Source organism: Dunckerocampus dactyliophorus, chromosome 7, assembly GCF_027744805.1.
Source record: "Dunckerocampus dactyliophorus isolate RoL2022-P2 chromosome 7, RoL_Ddac_1.1, whole genome shotgun sequence".
NCBI classification, from domain to species: Eukaryota; Metazoa; Chordata; class Actinopteri; order Syngnathiformes; family Syngnathidae; genus Dunckerocampus; species Dunckerocampus dactyliophorus.
Genome location: NC_072825.1, coordinates 4242097 through 4268621, shown reverse-complemented (window position 1 = coordinate 4268621; position 26525 = coordinate 4242097). Strand labels below are relative to the sequence as shown.

Here is a 26525-nt window from a genome sequence, read left to right as displayed (position 1 = left end):
TGTGGTTCCTTTCATCAAGCAGAATGCTGACTTGCAGACATCGACACTAATTGGCTCCCCATTGACCCATCATGTCTTTACTTGTCCGTTTTAGCATTCTGACAGAAACTCCTGGGGTCAAAGGTCAAACGGGACTGTTCCTGCTCATTCCGAGACTGTCTAATTAAGCCTCTTTGGATTTGAAGACCACAACATTGGAAACGTTAACATTGTATTGTGTTGTACTGTTTTATACTGCAACAACAGATGTGCTGTACTGTATCAAACTGTTCGATACAGTGGTCTCGATTCACAGTGGTATCAGTTCAGTAACACTATCAGTCGAGTTTGTGACTGTAACCTAAGTCCCAAATGTCACATGACATCAGTCAGCTGACATCAAAGTCCTCTCTTTGCTGTTGCTTCTTCACGGCAAAGATGACATTCCTACAAGTGGAAGCAATCAGAGGCTGCTGCAGCGGGCTGATGGCTGATGGCGCCTCAAGTGGCATTTTTCATTTTTATTATTCAAATTCCGGATAAAAATCCTCATTGCATTTGTAGCGGCTAGTTCCACGTAAAACCGTAAAAATGGTCAACTGCACAGTGCGCACCCTGAACTCCATTACGGAAATGTGTTTTTATTCTTGCTACTATGTATGACAAATTGAAAAATCTTCTTTTTTGTGTTGTCTTGACGTTGGCTGTGTTGTCATTTCGATAAATGTTTGGATTTTATACTAACAGGAAACTGGATGTGTTCATGAACTGTGGAAATAATGAACACGAAGTAGGTTTTCTGAAATACTATTCAATCTATAAACGGAACTATTGATGAACTATGTGTAATTATCTTTATTGCCATGTTGAACTGAATTGTAAATTATTCATTTTTCATTTATTTAGTTATTTTTACAAAGTGCTGTTTGTATGCATGTGCAGCAGGAAATGAGGCAGGTACAGTACACCTGCACCAGATACTTTTCATTTATAAAAAAATGCACTTTTCAGTTGAAACAAATGTTGGTAATCTCAATAAAGTAAACGTTAAAAAAGGAATGAAAATTGCTTTTTTGTTTTGGAAAAGTATCAAATAGTGACGAGTATTGAATCGAACCGAACAGTGAATGTTCTATATCTTTGTATCGTTTGTGTATCACAGTAAGTAGGCTAAATATGGAATCAAACATGTTGCTTCTATGCTGTCACGGCCTATATTATGATTTATTACTGTAATATGATGGATCAGTATACTGATACAACGCACACTGCTGCTGGTGGGCTTGTAAGCCCCAACCACTGCCGCCTGACAGATGCTCCATGGTGCTTTGGGGAGAAAAAAGGAAGTTCAAGGCTGGCCTGCTTTAACCAGCAAATTATGATGCATTCAAATGGAAAGTGAGATGAAGACCTTCTGAGTGGGACGTACAAGCTCAAAGCACCCTGAAAACCTGCTAGTGGGCCGAGACAAAGCGTTTGTTGCCATAAAACATCCCTGATGGCGTCTATTGAGTGTTTCTTGATGATGCCGGCAGAGGAAAGGTCAGTCCTCAAGGGCGGTGCCATGCGGTGTTATTTGGGAGACGGCACCGCGCTCCCAAAGGTTCCACAAGGAGACGCAGCTATAGCACTCCAGATGCTTGAGGAGGACTCAATTGTGCATTTGTGTACTTACACATTGACACTGATAAGTATGGCAAAATGTAAGAAGAAAGAAGCAGCAGCAGCGGGTAAACATTGCCATTGCGCGCAATGACAGTAATGGATTTGAGACAGCAAATAAGTATACAGTGTGCACAGTATACTTATTGAAGTATACTCGGTGAAGTATTCCATTTAAGACACCGCCATAACGTCAAGCTAACAGAAATCATAAGTTAGCATTGTGCGTGTGTTGGAGGGAGGTCTTTGTGGCAGGACACGTTGGCATCAAGTCGTTGTCCGATCCCAAAGCTTGGCTGACCCAACTGTCGCTGCGGGCCGTGGAGGTAATGTAGCGTCCAGGCGGCTCGCCAGCGCACACAAACAAAACAAAAAAAAAGTTACAAATCCTCTCAGAGCTGACAGCGAGGGGATTTTGCCGCCCGTATTATGATTATTTCTGTCAGCGTGGACGCGTAGTGAACCTTAGTGGCGCTGCTTGTGTGCACGACGACCCGTCAGGCTTGGTCCAGTTGGCCGAGCATCAGGAGTGTGGCGTGGAAACCAGCAGTCACATGACCTAAGGAGTAGATTTAAAGCGCTGAGGTACACCAAGAGTGCTCAAGCTTTCGTCCCGTTTGGTGCTTGATATGCTCTTCCTGTATCGTCAAGTACACACCTCCTGACACGCACAAACCTGATTGGCACGAGTTAACTGCCAATCATTTCACTGCCAGCAAGTTCTGAGGCTTGCAAAGCGCTTATTGCAATGGACTCTGTTCCTGGTGGATCCGTAGAGTCACGTGGTTTCTGCCTCAAACCTGCGGAGCGATGCTGCTGCTTTGCGTTGGGGAGAGGATGAGGGAGAGGGAAGAGGAGGGGTGAAGATGCAGCATCAGCAGCTGTCTCTCTCTCTTGCACACAGTCGACCTGAATTCCTCTAGTGCTACAATTATGTGGACTCCCTGAGGTGTTGAGAAGAGAACTAAAGCGGGACGAGGACCGAGCGGACCGGGACGGGAGAATAGAGACGAGAGTGTCAACTGTCCCGCACACGGATGAGCCCACTGGCGGGTCTGAGGCTGCAATGGACTCTCCATTAAACTGGTAAATTTACTCTTTTGTTATTTGTCACTTTTGGTGAAAGCAGTTTTTGTTGTTTTCATGTCGCGCAGAACGAGCTGAACTGACAATTTGTGTTGGTGCGCACACTCATTGTGTGTTTAAATCAGCTTTGTTGTTCTGATGCTGACCGAGTCTGAAGTCGGTCACTACTTGATCTACTTTGGCTTAAATCCCAAGAGACAAATAGTTTTAATAGTTTACTTCCGCCAAGGTTGAGCTAAAGCACGGTTGGTGTTATCCAATACAACTCAATACAATCATTCACTTTAAAGTTACAGCCTACTTTAGCGTTTTAGTGAGCGACTTATCGTCCGAAGCAGTGTGGCATCCCATAGTAACAAGGCTCACATTGTGTCTACAGGGGTATTTTTAACTTTTACGTGCTCTATTTATAAAATCTATCAATGTAAATTCTAAGCGCTGCAGTTATTTCTCTTCAAGGTGGCGACAGTTTGATTCCTGAAGGAATTTAAAGGCGTTTTAAGTCACTGAATTGTTAATTAAAAATATAAAAGCAAACAAATCATCAGAAGGGGTGAAAAAATGTTCGCATTCGGTCAGAAATCTGTTTTTCTGGAATAATGCCATCCACATCTAAAAGAGACTCAGCTTTTACTTTGAAAATGTGACATCTACGTTGACCCTGAGACAAGCAAAGCTACGAGCAAGCAGCTAACGGTCATGTCAGCACCTTCTCATTCGGATCACATGACAGCTGCACCACATGTGTTGGATTGAGACTACTACACCTTGGACAAATGTTTTGATGACTGGGAGATCCATCGCCTCAGCAACACAGGTCCAGTGAGACGTAGTTGCAATTATTCAGTGAAGCGGGAAAGGCAGATAGAAAATGTCTCCTTCTGTGTTTGACTGAACAACACGGTGCCCACGACCCTGCATCCCTGTCACTGAACGACTCCTTCACGTCTTGATGTCTTTTTGAGAAGTGGCACTTCGTCCGTGTGCAAAGTACACCCATCCTCCACATAGATTGTTCTGGAAACCTAACTGGACTTGCGGGATGAGTGAGTGCTCAACTTGGTGCTGATCATCTCGCGAACACGAAGGCTCTGCTGTGATGGTGACACGACATCAAGGAAGTGACGCTTGGGAGTGAGCCAAATGGTCAATTTAATCAGAGGCTTTATGAGCAGGAAGCGTGTCGGCCTCCTCGTTGCCGGCTGATTCATTGGGACCATTAAGGCGCACATCAGGCACAGGCCGGCTCGCGCTAACAGCTTCCTTAACTCCTTGGAGGCCAAACGCTGAGAACTGTGACTTCTTTCCAAGTGCACTTGCGTCACAGGGTGAAGATGAATGTGAGCATCAGCTTGGAGGTCACCTGACGGCATGCGCCAGAAGCTGTTTAGGAAAGGTCACGTCTGCAAACAAAAGTTTGGCACTTTCGGATGACAAAAGGCACGCACACGGTCACTTGTGGGCCACAAGTCCTTTTGTGGGCCAGCAGAAAGGAACGTAGCCGGAGGGGGGGTGGGCTTAAAAAAGCATCATGAGAGACTTTCTTTGATGCTGCATGCCTCCTTTCAGCGCATGTCAACCCCTCTTAGAGGTCACCACTTCCACTCTTCACTCACAACTCCATTTGCACGCCAACCATTCAGTCAAGGACGACAATGGCGCTGGCGAGGAGGTGGGACCAGGACCTCACGCAGTGCAAACCAAGTGATGATGTCACAGTCGTACAAGGACGGCGAGGAGAGTGAGGAGGCCTGCGGGCTGGCGATGGCGCTTGTGGTGCTCTCTCACCGCACAGGAGGCGGACAAACAACGATGAAATAAGAGGATTATGAAACGCTCTCCAAAAAGCAATACGCTGAAATGATTAAACAATAGATTATAAAAAGATCCCAGCAAAAGCACGTTAGAATAATCTGTTTTTAAAGGGGATTTAAACGCGCGCAAAAGAGGAAGCTGCTTCACGTGTTGCCGTGGTGACAACAAGATGCTTCTAGAAGCAGCCGCCCTGTGATTGACAGCTGGGTGTACCTCAAAACACAAAGACTATTATTGTTGATACATTTCTTGTATTGAGCTCAAAGTGTAACCATGTGATGGTGCTCAATGTCGTTATCTTTACCAAAATCTTTCCGTCTTTACAAACCTGCACACTTTCCGTTCTTGGTGCCATTTTTATGCACCGAAAAGCATAAGCATGTATTCCCCCCACCCCCACTTGCTGAGGTGAACTGTGGATGAGGAAGAGCGTCAGGCCTCAAAGATCCCCAACAAGACGTTGTACGTACTTCACTTCCAACTGCTGCTGCCCCGAACTAGCGCGATCGGCTTTTCACCTCTGACCTGTCCCAAGTTAAGAGTCACCAGTTTCTCGTGAGGGAGCGTGACCCCCGCTCCCCTCCCGCGGCAGCAGTCAGCGGAGACGACCTAATTTGTCAGGTCGCACCGGCGCTGTGCTGAGACTAATTCCCTCCCCTCATTTATTGGTGCTATTATTAATATTGCAGACGCTGCACTTTTGCGCGACGTACACTTGTCAGAATGTGGAATTACGCCGGAGAGCTCGGCCCGCACCGTGAGCGGATCTGACAGTGACCCACTTTCATCATGTCGACATCGCTTACACACATCTGTTGCATTTTTATTTTGAAAAATGTAGCTGAGGAGGTTCTGTTTCCTGCGTAATGATGAGTCTGCTGGCAAGAAGGTGCGTCAAAGGAGGGGCGGAGCCCCATATCAGTGACAACCCCATGAAGAAAGCGAGTCAAAATGACAAAAAAGGCCAACTTTCCTGTTTTTACTTCATGTAACAACACAAAGTCAACAAGCTCCTGACGTCTTCTGTCACAAACTCTCTTTAGCTTTTTGGACAAAGTCCTTGTTGTTTTTTTCTGGCTGCAAACAGTCAAAGAGACTAATAAAAAAAAAAGTCCAGAGGGAACGTTGTTTTCTCATCCAGCAGCTGTTCTGTTCTCTTGTGTTTGGTACTGTTGCTGCAGGCAAACCTTTTAAAATGTGCTGCTTGCATGCAGAAGGTCTCAGGGGCCGCCACACTGCGGCAGGTGCCAGAAGCCTATAAAAAATAGGCACACACACACACACACACACACACACACAATGTTCCAGCCACTTTAATTGGGGGATTTGAGGCTCTTGTCACTCTCACTGCGATCAGCTAAAAATATCTTGGAGAGAGAAGTGTCATAGAACCAGGCCGTCGTCTTGCTCGGACAGAACCAAAGATGTTAGTTTAGATTATTTGGTGCACCTGCTGCAAAGAGGCTTCACAAACCTGTCAGCTAAATGTAAGCAGAGCAACTATTCATTTTGAACATGCTGCCTATTGATCACGCTGCTACGAGTCGTACGTGCGCTAATGTGAGAGTGCATCACAACCGAGGGCGGCTTTGCGTAATAGAAGACAGTTTGGATGTAATGAAGACGGTAACGTGATACCCCTGTGACTGCAAAACGACAAACACATTGGATTCTCTCACTTTGTAATTCGATGGATGGGGTCAGCCCTGGCTGCGACTCCTGGGGTCACAACCCCTGGCTGCGGCGTGGAGAGGGTAAGAGTAAATGGGGGGGGGGGCTCGACTGATGGAAATTTCTGATTGGCTGGTCAGAGCGACAGACCGAGCGCCTGAGATGCCGGACACCTGCCAGACTGTGTCTCTCACTAACCCCGGATCAGCTCGGATCAGAACTTGAGGCAGGCGGCTGAGTGTTGGATCATTCGGATATTAAAGCTCACACGCGCCCCCCCCATTGATTTATTTGGAAATCTAGTTGGAGATGGAAGCCAACAGCAAAACAAAGCAGTTCATAATCATTGACTTCATTTTCCCACCAATGGCTGTTTTGAGTGTTGCACAGTAGGAGGCACTGTTACAGCTCACGTAGCGGAGGTGGGATGCTGGGTAGAGGGCAAACCACTCTCTGACGGTGGCGAGGGAGGCTGCTGAAGGTTAGACTTTGTTGTTTCAACTGTGTGTGCTCGTTTTTACTTCTATGGACTCCTTGCATGCCCTCCAGGTTCCACTAAATCCATGATTTACCTGGACACATGGGCATTGTGTTAAAGTGTGCAGCTGCTTCAGGTGCTCGTGGTCTCACCATGGGCTCTCTAGACCGTGCCACTCTGAAACTGAAACCAATTTAGCCCTGGTTAAATTTTACACAGACATCCTCACACTTGACGTTTAACATTGAAACTTGAGAGAAGAATTGGTTCTTGCAATGTCGTTCTTGCAATGCAATTCTACGCTTCTTTTAGGAACACACTTGAAAGTTGAAGTGTTGCTCCACATGGGTTTGGATTTTTAATTGATATTTGGTGTTTGCGGATGCTAGCAGCGTGATTACTGAGTAGTAACATCCTTTCCTAAGGCTCATTTGTGCTCCCAGTGAATAAATAGCCAATAAAAAAAACATAATCAAAACTGTCTCAAACTACATTTTTCTATTCCAATAAAACATTTCAAATAAATATTCTGTTGTCACTGAACTCTTAAACATCTGCTCAACTTGGTATTCGCATGCCACCTCCAGGTTGCATGCATGCATCGATGCAGATGAGCCACAATTGCCCCGTTGAGGCCTCATGTGTGTTGTTAGAGGCGACGCTAGTTTAGCAAGAAGGTGGGTCGGGGTTCCACATGGACGCCTCAAAGGGTGTTACGTTCTCTTAAAAGTGATTTGACCCTCATTGTGAGGATGAAATGTGCTCAAAGCAGTGAGATATGTCCTTTGATAATCAGTAAAGTAGGGATTTGGTTGTCTGACACACACACGCACAAACACACGCACACACACAGATGCAGGATGGTCTCACTAGTAAAACATCTGCTTCATATTCGACCTAGATGTCCACGTTTCATTCACTATACAAACTAAGCAAGCAGCGGATTTTAAATGTGGACTAGCATGCTAATAGCACACAGCAAAGTACTGCCACTAACTTCTCACTACAAGGACAACTGTGACAAAATGAATTTTTTAAGTCTTGCCTGATGTTTGTTTGGACTTCTTTGACCTCCTTTACTTTGTGACGTTAACTTGGTTTGATGAAGAAATGTCTCTCTCTGTTTCATCCAGGCGACTCTAAAGGGAATGCTACGTACAGGACTAGATCAGATCCAAATCTGACTCCAACTTGACTGCCCCTGGTTATGATCATCAGCACTCTGGCTCTGAAACGGTACTTTTGTTCTGTTATCTGTGAAGCGACTTAAATGAGAAGGCGTAGTTTTAGTTCTATATTAGCATATTGTCCAACATCTGACCTCTTGTGTGTGTGTGTGTGTGTCTTTTCAGAAAGGGGGTAAGATGTTTGTGGAGTCTGTTGTTCGATGGGCAGCATGGAGCATCCTGCTCCAGGCAGGACTGGAGGCATCGGCAGGCAGCTGCCCCCCACGCTGTGTGTGTCGACACGAGGCAAAGGAAGTCATCTGCTCGGGCAAACATTTGAACTCCATCCCAGAGGGCTTTTCCAGTGATGCAAGGCATTTGGATTTATCCTACAATAAGATTAGGACTGTGGGGCGCCGCCAGTTCTCTGGCCTCCAGCAACTTCAAGACCTAGACCTTAGTGACAATCTCATCTCTATGATTGAGGTGGAAGCTTTCCAGGGACTACAGGATCTCAGAACACTTCGGATTAAGAATAATCGACTCAAGATCATTCCTGTTGGGGTTTTCACAGGCCTGTCTGGTCTACGATTTCTGGATCTGAGCCAGAATGAGATTCTAGTCTTTCTGGACTACACATTTAAAGAGATGGCAAACCTGCAGACACTTGAGGCTGATGAGAATGACTTGGTGTTCATCTCGCAGCGAGCTTTTGTTGGTTTGCAGAGTCTGCAGGAACTTAACATAGATCGTAGCAATTTGACGTCCATTCCCACTGAGGCGTTGTCTCAGCTCCAGAGCCTGACACGCCTTCGCATGCTCCGCCTCACCATTTCCACTCTGCCAAACAATGCTTTCCGTCGGCTGCACCACCTGCATACCCTTATCATAGCTAGCTGGCCCACTCTGGACACGATGGCGAGCAACAGCCTGATTGGACTCAATCTGACTGCTCTGGTCATCAGTAACTGCAACTTCAGTGCTGTGCCATACTCAGCTCTTCGTCACCTGGTCTACTTGCGCTTCCTGGACCTGTCCTACAATCCAATCACTGTTATTCAAGGTAATCTGTTGGGAGACCTCCTCAGACTCCAAGAGTTACACCTTGCCGGGGGTAACTTGTTACGTATAGAGCCTGGGGCTTTCAGGGGCCTCGCCTACTTTCGCATGCTCAATGTTACATCAAATCAACTCACAACTTTGGAGGAGAGCACCATGCACTCGGTGGGGAACCTTCAGGTGCTGAGGCTGGACGGAAATCCCCTAGCTTGTGACTGCCGTCTACTCTGGGTGGTACGTCGGCGATTGCGACTGAACTTTGATGGACATCAGCCCACGTGCTCTTCCCCTGACACAGTGAGGCAGCGAGAATTCAGAGACTTTTCAGAAAAGGAGCTGCCGAGGCTGTTCACCTGCCGGCCTACTCGCATCTTGGACCGCAGGCCACAGGAGGCCAGGGTGGAGGAGGGAACCACTGTTCTCTTTTCCTGCAAGGCTGATGGTGATCCAGCCCCGTCCATCACCTGGATCTCATCCCACAAGAATGTGGTATCGCCAACGGGAAGAATGAGAGTTTTGCCAAATGGTACTCTGGAAGTCCGGTTTGCACAGGTTCATGACAGCGGCACCTATCAGTGCCTCGCAGGCAACGCTGCCGGCAATGACAGCCTGACAGTTGGCCTCTATGTAAAGGGGGGTGCTCGCAACCGAACTATCCCATTCTTCACTGACGAAGACTGGCTGGAGCCCCCAATTCCACAAGCTACCAATTCCTCCGCTGAAATGGCCAAGCCCTACCCTTTTGACGCCAAGACGCTGATCATCGCCACCACCATGGGCTTCCTGTCTTTCCTCAGCTCAGTTGCCATCTGCTTTGTCTTCATGTTCTTCTGGAGCCAGAGCAAAGGCCAGATCAAGCACACGGCCACCATTGACTTTGTTCCTCGCTCCTCCATGGGTGGAGGAGGAGATGGAGGGGATGGCGGAAGGTTCACTATGAAACTTATTTAAAGCCAATTAATCACCGGATGGCCCCGCTCCATTTTGGGGACACCCCTTTCAGAGTCAGTCTGTTGGACTTGTCCTTGATCCTAACTTTTAAGCCATGTTTCAACCTACCACACTAACAATTCTTGGTAACTTAACCAGTGTCGTCCATATCAACGTGTATTCATCAGGCCCCTCTGGGTCAACAAAAGTGCTTGTTTCATTGTCCATATTGCAGCGTCTTTATTGCCAACACAAGCTGACATGCTCACTGTGAAGCGTAAGTGACTGTAGCAACAAATACAGCAGTAGAATCGCCATGGAGCGGCTGCTTTGATGGCGACTTCACAGGAATGTTGCAGCATGGACTGATATCATAATGTACATAGGAATGTACCATTTGAAGCTTACAACAGCTTTGTCAGCATATTTTCTTTCTATACATGACTTCTTGTTACATCACTTTTTTTATAAGCATGAAAACTTTTTTATTTTGTACCTGCGCCTCACTGGATAATATGTGCCTCAGTAACTTTATCAATAAGGACAAAAAATAAGATGATGTTGTAAACATTTAGGTCAAGGACATGTATGTGTGTGTGTGTGTGTGTGTGTGTGTGCTGGCTTACTTCTGTCTCTCAGTTACTCTTGATGTGTGGACATTATTACATGCTTTAAGTCAACAACAAACAATGCACATATGTATTTTTTATTTTGCCAACTTCGTCATGAACCTTCTTTCATTTAAGGTTATTAAATGATGCTGTTTCAATTTGCAATGTGTGTTTCTTGCATTCATGTTGTGATCCAACAGCAGATAAAAAAAAAAGAATGATTTCTAATCTTAAAATCAAATCTTCCAGTGAAATTATTCTGTTGTTGGTAGCAAAGAGATGCACATATTCTTGCATAACCAAAGCACTTAATCTCTCCTTTGTGCTTCAATGGAGATACAAAGTGGCCTTGTTGCAAGACAACAAAACTGCAAGGATTACATGAGCACCTACACACGCAAACAAGAGTGTGTTTCTGGACATTTCCGTTTTTCTTCAATCAAGAGCCCTTTAAGACCACTAAAACGGGATTGAGTGGGACAGAGAGTTAACCCAGAAAAAGAAAAACACATGATCACGTGTATGAGCGCAGATTTAAACCCTTTTGGATTACCTCTGCATGTCTCAATCTGTTATATAGGTCTGTCTGGCGGCCCCGCCTGGCCTTCACATGATCTATTTTCATGCAAGCACTTGCTCCCATTGGACCGAGCACCCAAGGGGTAGATTAAAGGGGCCTTGGGAAGACCCCCATGACGGGCACACACTTGACATTATGGCCTGTTTGTGTCTCTTGTCAGGTTATTTTCAGGCTTCTTTACAATGAATGACGAGCACAGTGACACAAATTACTAACAGATGACGGCATGTCCCGGAAACATCCTACAACATTCCTGCAGACGACAAAAAGAAGGAAGGAGCATACATATCTTGAAGGTCCTGAAGGGTATAATTTCCTCCAGTTTTAATGAAATATGATATAGAGCTTTGATAGAAACACAAAAAAATAAGACTCATGGGATATGACCACACATGGCAAGAACATAACAACTTGATCCTTTTTTTAAAAATTCATTTTAAGTCTGTTGGACATGTGACCACACAACAGTGACGTCATTTGCCTGGTGATGGCATGAAAATTTCAGCCACCAGATGGCAGCAGCAGCAAGTCATTCTACCAGTTTCAGTCACCTTTTTGCCCTGCCTACAGTCCCCTCTGATTGGCAGCTGAACTGCCTATTTTTTTTATTTGTTAAAATACACACACATACACATACATATATATATGTATATATATATGTTATATCTGTATCTATATATATATATATATATATATATATATATATATATATATATATATATATATATATATATATATATATATATATGTTGTTGCTTAATTTCTTGGTATTTATGTATATGTGTTTATGTTTCTTATGTTCTTATTCTTTCTTGTGTTTTTCTTTCTTTTCCTTGGGAGAATGAACAGAATAAGATTTTCATTGCATGGTATAACTGCTGTTTTACCATGCACATGACAATAAAACTCTCTTGAATCTTGAATCTTGAATATATATATATATATATATATATATATATATATACACACACACACATATATATACACACACATATATACATATATATATGTATACATATATATATATACATATATATATATATACACAGTATACAGACCTGATCCAAATCTTAAGACCAGTTGAAAAATTGCTAGAGTTTGCATTTTGCACATTTGGATCTTAATGAGGTTTTAAGTAGAGCGACAATATGCAAAAGCAAGAAGGGGGTGTGAGACAAAAAACATTTAGAACTTGTAATCGAAACAACAAAAACAACAAAAATTATGTAGGTGGTTTATCACCACAAGACCACAGGCTATAAAATGCAAAATCTACCCAAAATTGTCATTTTCTGTCAGGCATTCACACTGTCATGCCCTCCTGATAGCTGAAGCGAAGAAGCTTTCTCTTTTTGAACGTGGTCGGACTGTCGAGCTGCATAAGCAAGGCCTCTCGCAGCGCCCCATTGCTGCTGAGGTTGGGTGCGGTAAATCATTCTACATTTTTTGGAAGATCCTGAGCATTATGCAACAAAAAAAGTCAAATGGTAGACCCCCCCCCAAAAAAAATCACACCTGCGTTGAGCCGGAGGATCCGATTGGCTGTCCATCAAGACACAGGGCGATCTTCGACCCAAATGAAGGCCCTTACTGGTGCCGACTGCAGCGCAATAACCATGAGATGCCATCTGCGGGAAAAGGGTTAAAAAACAAAAAACAAATTCAAAGACCTCGTCTCCTTCAACGCCACAAAACTGCCCGTTTAGACTTTAGACTAGACCAGGGAGCATCAAACATGGGACATTGAAAGGTGGAAAAAATGATGAGAAAAAATGTAACCTTGACGGTCCAGATGGCTTCCAACATTACTGGCATGACAAGGAGATCCCACCTGAGATGTTTTCTACCCGGCACAGTGGAGGGGGGTCCATCATGATCTGGGGTGCTTTTTCATTCAGTGGAACACTGGAGCTTCAGGTGGTGCAGGGTCGTCAAACGGCGCGTGCTTACGTGCAGATGTTGCAGCGGGCATCCCTCATGACTGAGGGCCCTCGTCTGTGTGGTAACAGCTGGGTTTTTCAACAGGACAACGCTGCAGTTCACAATGCTGGCTTGACCAAGGATTTCTTCAGGGAGAATAACATCACTCTTTTGGACTATCCTGCATGTTCCCCTCATTTAAATCCCATACAGAACATCTAACTTTAACATCTACCATTAATTCCAATGTAACTTGTATGCATGTTCAAAATAAATTAAACCATTACCTTTACAAAATTACATTTATAGTTCATGACGCCACTCATGACAAACTAGCTCTCGCAGTTCAGCCATCCGGAAGTGACGCCATCAGGGTACGATCACTCAAGTAAACAAACATAGCGGCGTAGGAGTTAGAGGATGTTTACAGTGATTACAGCGAAGATTTGAGCGATGTGTCAATAGTTTGAGGAGGAAGAAATATTTAGAGATGAACTTCAGGCTTAAGACATGGAGATGAAGAACTGTCTCCTTTAAAACACAGAATGGCAAGTGTAAATTATTCTGGAGTTTCTTATCCTTATCCTTCTTTCATGTGTCATCACCAAATATCCAGCTCAGTTGTGTTCAGCCATGTCCTCGTCTCGGATCCCACATCAAAAAGGCCAGCCTCTGAGGGTGGTTTGTATAGGGGGCAGGTGGTGATAATGTGGTCTGCAGTCTGGTCAGGCTCCCCGCATGCCAATGCAGCTTAGCCTGCCAGGCCCCACTTCCTCAGCGATGAAGCGTCCAATCCCAGTTCGCAGGCAGTTCAGCGGGGTATGCTGCTGCAGGGCAGGTCATCAACTTTGATGCCGACTCCCGGGTCCTGGATGAAGCGATGGATACGTGTGGACCCTGCCCACTCCCAGCTTCCAGGATGACGCCAGCCATGCTTCTGTCGACAGGTCCTCAAAGTTGGAACTGAGCAGCTGTTATCCTTCAATTAGTGTTTTAAAATGGCTTCTTAATGAGCGTAAAGGGGTTTTTATAGGCTCACTGTATATGTGTCAGCCGTCGCGGCCGCTTTTTTCCTGTCTTAAGCCTTCCTCTTTTGGAAAAGAAAACAAACTTACAGTATCACACAGATACTGTGAACATCCAGCAGCAACACAATATTTTGGCTTGACTACTCTTTTGATGAAAAATATACTGAACCAAGTCGAGGATCTACCTCAAGAAGCATTTGTTTACTCTGCTTTAGCTGACAGGTGTCACTCCGTTTACATCACTTTCGGAAATGAGGCTGAACTGCAAGAGCTAGTTCGTCATGGGTGGTGCCATGAACTATCAATGTAATTTTTGCAAATTTACTCTTCGCTGTCAAAAATTGAACAATGTAGAACATAATTACAAACAATAAAAGCAAAGTTGATTAATCATGGCAGGGACCCTTTAATAGGACATGAAATGTCTGCCATTAGTCCTGCTTAGTACATTTGTATTAGTCCTGCACTAGAATTGGTCTGTATGCACAATCAACAAGTGCATGTCGACACACACCTAGTGTGTGTGTGTGTGTGTGTGTGTGTGTGTGTGTGTGTGTGTGTTGCAGCCAATTGTTGAAAGGCTGCTGCGAGGTGGAGCTTCTTCTCAGGCGGACTCATCCAAGTCAGCAGCCGGCCAGCAGCGCTCAGCAGCGGCAGTCAGGAGGCAGTCGGGACGTGAGGAGTGAAGGAGGAACAATACTGGGATTGTTACTCTCTAGGATTCTTTTTGGAGACCATGAGCACCAAGATGAAGTGTATGTTCTTCATGTGGCTTTTTGCCGCTGCTGTCATCGCCAAGTCTCCCAGACTCAAATTTGTGGTGCACGGTAAGCACTAATGCTTTGCTTTGTTTTTTTTCAACAAATTACTCTGTTCACTTTGTAGACATTTTATTCCTGCATTGCATGCAACCTAACGGATGGATGAATCAATAGAGTTTGGAAGCTTGGATTGTACATTTGCTATCAATACAGAATGGGGGTTGGGGGTACATCTGGTTTGATCGTTAAAATGGCCCCTCCCCCTCGCTGCTGAGGTAGTGAATTAAATTAATTAAATCGTTGCGAGAGGACGCACGTCCATTGTCAGTGTTCTGACTCAATTTGACGCAAATCCTCCATCACATTTGTGTGACTTGATATCGGGTATGGTTGGGTTTGGGCTGAACCTACAGAGACAGACTGGCGCGCTGTTTTAGATCCTGTCACTCACACACACCTCCACAATGATTAAGATGTCTCAACACACACGTGCACGCACACACACACAGCTGCACTCTTTGTGCATGGTGAAATACGGCCGTGTGGAGGCTGAGCATCCCCAGCGTCTGTGCAGGGCTGCAATGCGGGATGAGGCGGCTGCAGCACATGAAAGCCACAGAACACATCAGCATGTCAGTGTTTTGAATGTATTTGAACGAAGAGATTGGGGGGTGGGGTGGTTAAGAGGAAAATGAGATTGTGTGGAAAATTCCCAGCCCACTCATCATTATTTATTCTACACACGCGTTTTACACCTCAAACATCCAGCTAATGTATGCAGCCAATTGGGGGGGGTCCTGTATGTCCCCCCCACCACCACTAAAAGATGAACAAACGTGGCACACAATGTACAAGACGACAACAGCCATTGTTATGCAGTGCACGCACACACACCGCACAGATGAAATTCACAGTGTCCTCAAGTCCTCATCGCGTGAATAGTCCTCATTTGATCCGACTGACCACCTGAAGATGTCCTGCAGGGTACTAAGAAATCTTTCATGACGTGATCTTACTGAGCTTTTAATGGTTGACGTCACTGCTCCGCTGTCTTGGAGATGTGAAGTCTCAAGAACGACAGAGGCTTACAACGGGTCCAGATCACTACCATATGACGGGACGCTACCTATGAAAATAAAATGATATATTGGCTGTAGCAGCAGGCGGAACAACATGACTTACTGCTTACGGAAAACCGCACTTTAAAAAATTTTTTTGCCCATCATCCACAATCCTTACGTGAGACATGAACACACACGTCTTTCTCTTTCATGTGCATTCTAAAGACATAAAAAGAGGCAGGTAATTATTGCACATCATGGGACACACCTATTTCGAACAATACTTTATCATTTTATATACATGATGTAACAGGCACATTCATGATAACATGCAATACTTACAGTACTTTGACATTTTTTGGTCATTTTAAGCATTACCGAAACTTCCTTTCTGGGCGCAATGATTTCACATAGCAACATAGAAACGAACGCTACATCTAGCGTCAACTTGCCCAAACTCAAAAACAAGAACAGAGTAGCAGTGGCGGCAGCTCCAATATGCAGCATTATCTTTTGGTGGTGGCCTGAGGCATTGTGAGCGCGTCGCTGACGTGATGCGGGCGAGTGTGTAGTGAAGCTAGTAGCTAGCCGGCTAACAGCTAGCCGGTGTGGTGTGGCAAGGTGTCAATACACCAGTAATGTAGTTCTTCGGCGTAACAATGTTATGTTAACAAAAATAACTATTACAATAACAATATAATAATAACAACAACAACTCACACATATGGATTTGTGGATGATAGGCAAAATTTTAAAAATGTTCAGTTTTCCTTAAAAGAATCTCCTTTTAACTACGTACTGTATAACATTTTTGCTTTCCTCTTGGTGTAATTAGTATTTAGTCTAATCAAGGCCGACATGCTCCTCTGACGACCGTTCATTTCTTCGCTCCTCAAGTGCAAATTCACAAGACAGAAATAATTCATCGTCCATGAAAATGTGGCACTATTAGGCAAGGTTGTCCACTCTCTCCCTCACTGTTTACTATCTTTATTGAACCTCTTGCAGCCGCATTTCAACAACATATGTAATATTAAAGGGATCCACACAACAAATGTTCATCACACGATAAGGCTTTATGCTCATGATGTATTACTCTTCCTAGATAATTCACATTCCTCACTTTACTAATCTATCTCACTCATTAACAATTTTAGCACCTTCTCACACTACTCCATTAACTGGTCTAAATCCACAGCCCATTAATTGTGGTTTGTACAGCACCCCTTCTATACCACTGCTTTCAAAGAACATAAAGTATTTGGGTATTAACATTTCCTCCAACCTGTCAGACGCGATCCGGTTGAGTTATACTCCCCTATTGAAATCAATTGAGGATGATCTTGCGCGTTGGAGAACCTTGCCCATCTCACTGATGAGCAGAGTATCCACTGTGAAAATGATGATCTTACCAAGGGTTAATTATCTGTTTTCCATGACCTCCACCAAACCATCTATAATATGGTTCAAGTCATTAGATTCATTTATAAATACATTTCTTTGGAAGAACAAGCCAGCACGAATAAGTCTCAGAAAGTTACAAAAATTGAAAGAATGTGGGGGCTTAAAACTCCCAAATTTCTCCAACTACTGATTATTTAAGGCTAGACATTGAACACTTCGCCAAGAAATTCCTATTTTTAACTTGCCCTTCATCAGCCAAATCCTCCGGAAAAATAATTGTTCTGAAAGTATAAATATAAGCACCACTCTGACAGCTGGGTGGGAATTTTTAAAAATAACTAGATCCTCGCTCACTCCTTGCCAATACACTCCCATCTGGAATAATCTTGACATCTTGCTTAAAAAGAAACCATTCGATTTTCCGACATGTCACGAAAAAGGAATAAATTGTATGGGGTGGTAGGTGCGTGGTGTGGTGGATGTGGGGCGGGCGGATGGGTGTGTCGGTGCGCGGGTCAGCGGGGTGTTCCTCTGCGTGGCACTGGCCAGGATCGGCGGGGGGATGCTTACTCTGGGGCGGAGTGGAGTGGTCGTGGTCATGGGGTGGCCTTGGCGGGCGGTCCCCAGTCCTTGCTGGTGTCTGGCTAGTCTCCTACGTTTCCAGGCCGGTGGCTGTCTGCCTGCCTGCTGTATCTCCCTCGGTGTGTTGGTGGATGGCTGGGGGGTGGGGTGATGGCTGGTCTGTGGCGTGGCGGGGGGCAGGGCTGGCGGGGGCATGTGCTTCGGTGTCCAGCGGGGGGGTTGCTCCTATCGTGGGCCCTGTCGTGTGGTTCTTGCTTTTCTGTCTCTCCTTGGCACTGCTGGCTTGTGTGCCTCATGGGTGTGGAAGTGCTCCGCTCTATGTGGGGACCAGTTCTCTTGTGGTCGCTGTAGTGTGGTTCCCTGGCTGGCCGTGGTTGTGTGTGTGTGTGTGTGTGTGTGTGTTTCGCTTGGACGTGGTTCCTGCTGTTCTGGTGGCGGTCGGGTCTGCCTTCAGGTGTGTGGCTGGTCCATCTTTGTGCTTTGCTGGGCTGCTGTCCACGTCTTTGCCTCCCCCGGGTCTGTCTGCGGGTGTGTCAGGTGCGGTGCTCCAGTGCGTAGGTGGGGCGCTGTCGGCTCTGGGGGTGGGTGGGTGTTCTGGCTTCCGGTGGCTAGTGGGGTTCGGCGGCTGGTCTTGCCTTCTCGGCTCTGGTGCTCGGCCTCCCTGCAGCTTGGGGGTGCGGCACTCACTCTACAGAGATTTACTGCCCCGTGGGTGTCGGCTAGCGCTGTGTGGTGGGTTGCCTTGCTGTTCGCCCGTTTGCCCGCCCGCTTGCTCAGTTGCCGGCTTTCCTCTGCTCCTCTGTCTGCCTTGCTGGTAACGTCCTGCTGTTGGGGCTGGCTGTTAAATCTCTGCCACCCGGGCCTCCGTCAGGTTCAGTGCGTGGAGACTTAAACTACTTGGTGATTTTGTTACATTAGGAGAAGGCTCTGGAAGCTTTAGAGTGATACGGCTCACTCCAAGATGTTGCATCAGTATAACAAACCTGTTCTTGAACATTTGTCTGACCAACTTAACCTGACCTGCAGAACCTTCCCGATTCCACTTTGACAAGCCTGAGAACTATATCAGCATGTACCACCAGGAGGGGACCAACACGCTGTACGTGGGCGGCCAGGCAATGATCTATGTGCTCAACTTCAACAACAGAGGCGTACACGACCTGCAGGTACTGGCACTGTCTGTTACAGTAAACAACATGTAGCGCCTACTAACATTCTAAAACAGAGAGCTGGCTAGCATCCATTAATAGAGTGCAGACCTGCCAACATGCACTTGTTTTTCGCACATGGCACGTATTTTGAAAAAAACTCCCCCAAAAAATTCTTGAGCTGCGGTGATGCGAACCGTTAATGCTGCGGCTTGTAGTACATTATTTCCGGTCTCTGTATGACTCGTTCAGAGGGCAGACAGTCCACCTCGACGAATGCCTTCCCTTCCGATTTTGGATCTACAATTGTAATTAAAATGACTGTGTGACCACATTGATTAGTTGCACCTGCAAAAACACTCCCCTTCTCTCTTTAATTACAATTGTTCGGTCGCTACGTGGGACGCTAACAAGCTAAATAGTTGGTGAGAGACGCTGTTTGCTCACAGGATTGACGTCATGTTACGCACTCAACCCGTGGGTGTCCAAAGTGGGCCGCAGGATTGTTTTTTATTAGCCCATGGCACATTATAGAAATCAAATTAAACAAAATAGCAAAAGGCATAATGTAACAAGAAAAAGTTACAATGGTTAAAAAACAACCTAAAAATTTCACATAGCCAGCCTCCCCACCGCATGCTGTTGATCTGTCAAGTTGGTGGGGGTGGAGGGGGGGTGGGAACTCATAAAATGTCTTCAAGGTTGGCAGGTCTGAGAGTGATATTAATACGACCATGGCAGCGGGAGAGGTAGAAGCAGCAGGACTTCCATCCGCTTGTCAATGAAAAAGGTGGACATTTACCAAAGTATTCACACCTTGCTATAACTACGAAGTCTAAATGTGACAACACTGTGGTAGGAAGGGGGGGCGGAAGCAAAAATGTGACTGTTGGAATCATCGAAAGGCAAGGTAATGAGGCTTTTACAGACATAGACCCACACTACATAATAAAATCATAAACATATTTTTAAATGAATATGTTTTGGTTCGGAACCTCGAGGAGACTTTCCCAGAAAGAGATTGAAGCCACATTTTGGCTGGTGGTGAGAAACTGGGCCGCCTACGTACTTAATGAGAGTTCATGTCAGAGCGGTGTGGAGGATGTACAGAACAAAGAAGTTGTGGAGAAGCACGAAGAGGCAAGAAAACCACTAAAAGTCTCACATAAGAAAAGCAGAAAAAGTGTTGGGTCGTTGGGTCGGAGCTGTGAAGGCGTGAAGAAATAACCCAAACGCTTGCTCCTCCCACAGATCCCAGCACCCTCAGACCAGACCGCTATTGACACCTGCAAGGCCAAGGCGGCACCACTTGAGGTAGAAGCTCACCGTCTGCCGAGTGCATCTTCATCAACATCACCCTGTTTGCATCATCACCACCACCATCATCATCACACAGTTTTTGCCACATTTTGCTTATTGCCAGAAGCTGCCACAACTAAAGACAAACATTTAGACTGAAATGAGAGGAAATTACCAAAATGATGTAATCGCCTCAAAGCCAACAGCTGCAATCCAATCACCCTGAAATTAATGACCTCCGCCAAGCAGGAGATGTTATCATCAGCATTGTTTTGTGTGTGCAATTTCCTGTGTACAGTTGTTGATTTGTCATGACAGGCAGGTATTCTGCTAGGAAGTTCCCATTCAATTTTGCAGAGAATCCACACAAAGTCAGAGAAACTCTCAAAATCTCCTTTGCAATGAGCAAATATTACAAATGCATCACACAAAACCTGTCTCATTTGAATGTGGGTGGCTGAGTGTATGCACTATCAGAAGCTGTATCATTTGCTCATAGTTTCATCTGGAGCTGATCAGCAATGTAAACACATGTTCAAGACAAAAAATGATCAACATTTTCAACGGTTGCCAAATATTCAAGCTTTGAACTGGTTGAGACAGTGCACAAGCACACCCATTTTACTCCTCTAAACAATGACCACATTTTCCGAACTATACCTGCATCAGTAAAAAAAAGAAGTCATGAAGAGGAAAAAAAACATAAGTCACATTGGACTATAAGTCACATTTAAAAATTTATTTCACAAAATTCAAGACCAAGAACAGACATTTAATCTGGAAAGGCAGGTTATTCAACTAGAGAATAGCACACAGAACAACAGGCGGAATAGGTGTCGGGTATGTTAATGTAACATATTAAGTTATTCGGTGACATAATAGCATAAATAACATACCTGGAAGGCTGACTGATTAACATTACAAGCCAGCGAGTCCAGCAAGCAAGTTAACGGAAAGCAAGTTCCCTAAGATCCCGCATCTTCTCCACATCGCTGACTCCATTGAATTCTTCATCCTCTGTGTCGCTTCTGAACAGCTCTGCCAGAATTTTTGTTTGTGATCAGTCTTGTCAGTTGTCTTTAGGTTAATGATTGAGTTATATTTTCCAGGGGTAGCCTACAGGAGCAGCATATAGTTGTCACAGGCATAGAGCGCCCTCTTGCAGCCGTCGACAGTAATATTCACTTCTTGGTTCATGTCAGTCAGCCTGAATTAACATTTAAAAACATGTTAAATTATGTATAAATCCCAGGACCAGCCAAAATATGAAAAAAGCTGTACTTATTGTCTGGAAAATATAACTAAACACAGTTATAACTAATAACTAATAACTAAATACAGACAGTGACTACTGTAGCATCCCCTACCTTAGAATGAGTTTTGATGAGATGTTGCTGCGAAAACACAACAAAGCCAACACTGCCAGATGACTCACTTTGTTTTAAAAGTTATCCATGCAAATGCTGGATTTTCTCATCCGTGTTTCGCTGATGGCGTGGGCGCCACATGACCTATCACAAATATGGCAACAGGTCAAGAAAATAAGAACTTGCTGGAACAAACTTAGAGGAACAGAAATCCACAATCCAGACCACAAGCAAATCCAACTGGCACTGGTCCAGACGCTCTTTAAGAAGAAGAACGTCGACCAGTATCGTCATCTTCTAGATGTGTTTTTGGATCGTGACCTCCGGCAGCTCAGTCCAGCAACATGCTCGTGCTAAATGCAGCTATAAACAAGGTCGTCATGGTCTTTGATACAGCACCTTCATCTTGGCTCTGATTGACAAAGTATTTCTTTGGAGACTAAACTCAAACGTACCAATAATAAGTACTGAAAGACCTCCACCAAGGCTTAAACAATCCTACCAGTCACTGATTTACATCCTACATAAGAACACATGACAACCTGATTTGATGATATTTTACGGATTTAAGCTTCTCATCGACTTGTGTGTCTGTTGGGGAATCCTGACCGCCATGTCCTCGTCTCACTGGTGTCATCTCTCTGTCTTGCAGCTGGAGTGTGATAATTTCATCACAGTCCTTGAGAAAGTCAATGACACCTTCATCGTGTGTGGAACAAATGCTGGGAGTCCTCGCTGCTGGATGCTGGTGAGAGCGCCACAAGTATTGGTCTTTAAAATGGTCTTTAAAATGTGCATCTGCAGAAAACATCTCCTCTTCGGCAGGTTAACGACACAGTGCTGACTGACGTTCAGGGGGTTGGACAGATAGCGTCGCCCTCCGACATCTCCCCACCTTACCCCTCGCAGCGGTCCATCAGCTTGCCCGCAGGTGAGAGAGTGCACATTTCATCAGCACCAACGGTAGCCAGGATGTCTTCCTCCATATTGTTTGTGTCAGCATGCATCACATGAACAAGCTCCAGCTCGTATAAGCATTATAGTCTTCCAATAGAGGGCCTGTGATGCGAATAAAGAGCAGGTGTTCTTCATCAGTCTCCCAAGGTCGCCACATCGTACTTTTGCTCCTTGCTTGTCGTTTCAGGGCCCGGCGATCCAAGCGGAGACATTTTCCCAAGACATTAACTAAAAACAAATGTTTGGAAATGGAAGCGACCTTCTGTGATGGCACCACAAAGTATTTGTTCGACCTTCTAAACACAGAGGGACTTTTTTTCCTGCAAATGAAAGAGTCAGTTTGCACTGCAGTACACTTGGCGAGACAGCGACTGATGGTCAGAGTGTGTTTGCTTAGCTTGAGCGGTGTTATAATAACGACCTCCTGATTAAGAAGTTTCTGTTGTGAATAGTGATCCCTAACAACCAAGTGCTGTCCGATGTCATTCACACTCTCACAAGCAGTGACCACAGTGTTTCACATGTGTCACGAGACAACTCAATTCACGAGATGAGACGATACATGAGGTTGGGTCTGCGAGAACGAGACGGGACAATATTTTAACGTCACTTTTAAGAAAAGTACAATGAAAAAAATCTAAAAAACATTTGACAATATTATAATAATCTACTAATTTAATTTCAACTACTTTACACTCCTCTGCACTCTCTGTGTATGCTACCAGCCCCGCCTCCACTCACTGAGACAAAGAGACTGTATGACTGACAAACAGGCTCACTCTGTTCATGCCATTGTTCTATTGAACAAAAGTGGCAAGGTCCTTTAAGAGATATAGTTTAAACATGAATGGTTCCTCCTAAGTGTGTGTGATGTTTGATTGATGCTGTGATCATATTTGGAATGACAGCTGTGTTTATTCAGCAAGCAGCATCTGACGGCTATTGGAATTAGCTATTATGGCTAACCTGCACATACTGATTTAAGACCATATGTAAGTTTACGTGCTGCCGTTGTTTATATTAATATTCAGTTTATATGCATATAAGATGGAGTCATTGAGTTTATTTCACTAAAGTAACGCATCGTGTGTACACTTCATAGTCCATATTTAAAGTTGATGAGTCCATCTGATGACTTTGTGTTCTCTGATCGGAACCCCAGAGTAGTCAGTAATTCCATTCACCAGTTTCACCAGTTACCTGTTAACCCTCCTCATAAACACATTATTACGAGACTCGTCCAAGGTGCGAGTGGGAGGGAGGAATCCATAAAAATGACATGCGGATGCGTCATGGTAAGGTATGCAAATTAGATGATGATGTTATCTACCTCTTAGTCTTCTTTGTCATAAAAATAAACATTTTGCTATACGTGAGACAGGTAAGAGAGTGGTATGACCATTGTAGCACACCTACATCAGCAAGTAGATAAACCAGCGATTGAACAGGAAAGAGTTGATGTCATAATTACTCTGCAGAAACCAAGAATTGAGGTTTAATGACAATCACTATGGAGACAGCGCTCAAAGGAGGATGAGGAGTGTTGGTGGCTGTCAGCCTCCAGCCTTCATGTTGGCTCTGCTCCTCACCCTCTTCATCTTCGAGTCTTTAGCCTCCCAGGCTTCTGCCTTTATTCTGTGTTTAAGGTTGCGTCTGCATCCTCATCTCCTTCCCTGCCTCCTTCAATCCCCCTTCTCCATCACGCTCAATTGTGGCCTTTTCTTACCTTCTATCCACTGATTGTTTTCGTCCTCTCAGATGGAAGTCTGTACTCCGCCATGTCATCAGTGGGAGGTCACGCCGGCTCTATCCGCCGTACGTTTGGATCCCAGAAGCTCCTGAAGACAGAGAACATTTGGCTGCTGAGTAAGTGGGAGGAGTCACGCATAATCATACAACGCATTATGAATGCAATGCTTGAGACTTTTGTAGGTCCAAATCATCCATTATGTTTTCCTGCTAGAACCAAAACATCCACTTATGATTTCGTCAGCACTTCATCTTTACATCTTGCCACTCAGATCCGCAGTTTGCTGGCGCCGCCATCATCCCATCTTCCCTTAAGTACAAGGAGGAGATCTACTTCTTCTTCAGTGAGTTCAACAAGACGGCCCGAGTGGACGAAGAGCCATACAGGGCACGCATCGGCCGCATCTGCACGGTAATAACACACGAATCCCACAGAGCAACCAGGATTCTCTGTCACATGATTTCATTTTATCACCAGATCCGACCTTCACATGTCAATCATCTTGATTCACAGGTGGATGAGGGTGGGATCAAGGCCCTGCTGGCAGATTCGTGGACCACCTTCATGAAGGCACGGGTCATGTGTGGTGCCGGAAACACTCAGCAGCAGTACAACAACATGAAGCAGGCGGTGGTTCTGACCGCTCAGGACAAGCGGGCCGGTGTCATGTACGGCCTGTTTTCCAACGCATGGTGAGCTGGAACATCATGAGAGCTTCATGACAGGATAACTGGCGCAAACATCTCACGTGTTTGATCAACTGTCAGTCAATTAGTCTTCTGGACTTTTTTTTTTTTTTTTCAGGGGCAGAACCGTGATTTGTGCCTACTCCATAGAAGACATTGACCAGGCCTTCTCCACATCCAAACTGAAGGGCTACAGCAGTTCGTTTATCGGCAGTCGCCCTGGGATGGTAAGTCCCAATGAAGTAGAACTCCATCCATTCTGGTCCATTGTGATTCTACTCTATTGCTGGTCCTGGTAGTGTGGGCGGAAAAATTCCACGGCAGGAGGTCACAACGACATAAAAAACCTGGGCGTGATCCGATACCACCCAGAAATTGAGGACGTGATCCGGCCCGTAGGCGTTGCGCCGCTTGACCTGCCAACAGATGACCAAATCACGCACACCGTGGCAGACATCGTCCTCGCCGTCAACGATGAGCACTACAGCGTCCTTTACCTCGGAACAGGTAACGCTTCAGTTCAGTCTTTGGGAGAACAGACGGAATTGACTCAAAATTTGTTTTGAGTCAAATGTTTAATCTTTCTGTCTAACAACAAAGTATATTTGAAGAAGAACATTTGACAACCGGTTTCATGTTTTGACAACAGCACACCGTAAATTATCGAAGACTAGTTTAGTCAGAAAACGATATAAATTAATCCGTAGTGCTAGTTAATCATTTAACCAGGGGAAGAATAGAAACATCTACTAAAGAGCAAGCAGTCAAAAAACGAATGCATTTCTTTTCATGTTTAATTCTAACACAAGCACTCTCATATTCTGTTTCTAAGTGATCAAACATGCACACTGAGACGCTGCCATCGCTGAGAGAAGGTCCTCCAAAAATTGCTTCGCGCCTGAGGGAGATTACCATGGCAACCATCACAAGTCATATGTGTGCCCGACTGTCTCGCTGCACTCATATTCACAGGAAGATGTCACATTTATCAGCATAGAGTCTTTGCCAGTGCCGTCAGTCCAACGTTAGGGATTAGGTGGAAGCTAAAAATAGCAGAGAGAAAACAATTTAGCAAGAACAATGTGATGGCCTCTTGCTGGGGGCGAAATAAAGTGTGGAAGCAACAGGAGGGACAGGACAGAGGATGACTGTGATGGCCTAAAAAGAAAGTGGAGCACATTGATGTCTGAAGGAGGACGAGGAGTGCTCTCTGGTCGCCTTCTTGACTCTTAACTCTTTCTTGTCAGCTCACAGTCAGTATCAGTGACTGCTTCGTTCACAGCATCTCTGGAATGTTCCCTTCTATGAGGGCAGTGCAGCAGATTGTGACTGCAGGAAACCATCAAGCAACAACCAGTCACATGGCCAGCTTAACACTAGGAGTCGATTTGTGTCCGTCAAGGTCCAATCTACATCAATGTAAGGACCGAGCTGCTGGAAGGACATTTTATACATTTGTCAAGAAATGAGCTGGAGTTTAGGTAATGAGTACAAGCTACAGCCGTGCTGGATACTTTGTGTCTTT

General features: G+C 45.0%; 2 protein-coding genes and 1 long non-coding RNA gene across 3 annotated transcripts in view; 2 read left to right on the top strand and 1 right to left on the bottom strand.

Annotated features, from left to right (window-relative positions):
* Nucleotides 1–2488: 2488 nt before the first annotated feature.
* lingo4b (leucine rich repeat and Ig domain containing 4b) lies at nucleotides 2489–10620 on the top strand. The gene is made up of 3 exons (XM_054780749.1): nucleotides 2489–2727; nucleotides 7825–7927; nucleotides 8044–10620. Exon 3 carries the CDS (start codon nucleotides 8056–8058, stop codon nucleotides 9865–9867), a length of 1812 nt encoding a protein of 603 aa, XP_054636724.1. The 5' UTR covers nucleotides 2489–2727; nucleotides 7825–7927; nucleotides 8044–8055; the 3' UTR covers nucleotides 9868–10620.
* A 3944-nt stretch (nucleotides 10621–14564) lies between these two features.
* The window catches only part of si:ch211-113g11.6 (uncharacterized protein LOC559008 homolog), a 17065-nt gene continuing 5104 nt past the window's right edge, over nucleotides 14565–26525 (top strand). The window contains exons 1-10 of the mRNA XM_054780748.1: nucleotides 14565–14812; nucleotides 18820–18959; nucleotides 20193–20255; nucleotides 22260–22355; nucleotides 22433–22538; nucleotides 24323–24430; nucleotides 24586–24725; nucleotides 24828–25006; nucleotides 25119–25227; nucleotides 25300–25507. Coding sequence (XP_054636723.1) covers nucleotides 14722–14812; nucleotides 18820–18959; nucleotides 20193–20255; nucleotides 22260–22355; nucleotides 22433–22538; nucleotides 24323–24430; nucleotides 24586–24725; nucleotides 24828–25006; nucleotides 25119–25227; nucleotides 25300–25507 — 1240 coding nt within the window. The 5' untranslated portion in view covers nucleotides 14565–14721. The remainder of the gene's footprint in view (nucleotides 14813–18819; nucleotides 18960–20192; nucleotides 20256–22259; nucleotides 22356–22432; nucleotides 22539–24322; nucleotides 24431–24585; nucleotides 24726–24827; nucleotides 25007–25118; nucleotides 25228–25299; nucleotides 25508–26525) is intronic.
* Nucleotides 20680–26525, bottom strand: part of LOC129184642 (uncharacterized) — a 25117-nt gene continuing 19271 nt past the window's right edge. Inside the window, exons 3-5 of the long non-coding RNA XR_008571927.1 lie at nucleotides 24291–24402; nucleotides 21608–21751; nucleotides 20680–21447 (exon numbers count right to left, since the gene is read on the bottom strand). This is a non-coding gene — a long non-coding RNA (uncharacterized LOC129184642). The remainder of the gene's footprint in view (nucleotides 21448–21607; nucleotides 21752–24290; nucleotides 24403–26525) is intronic.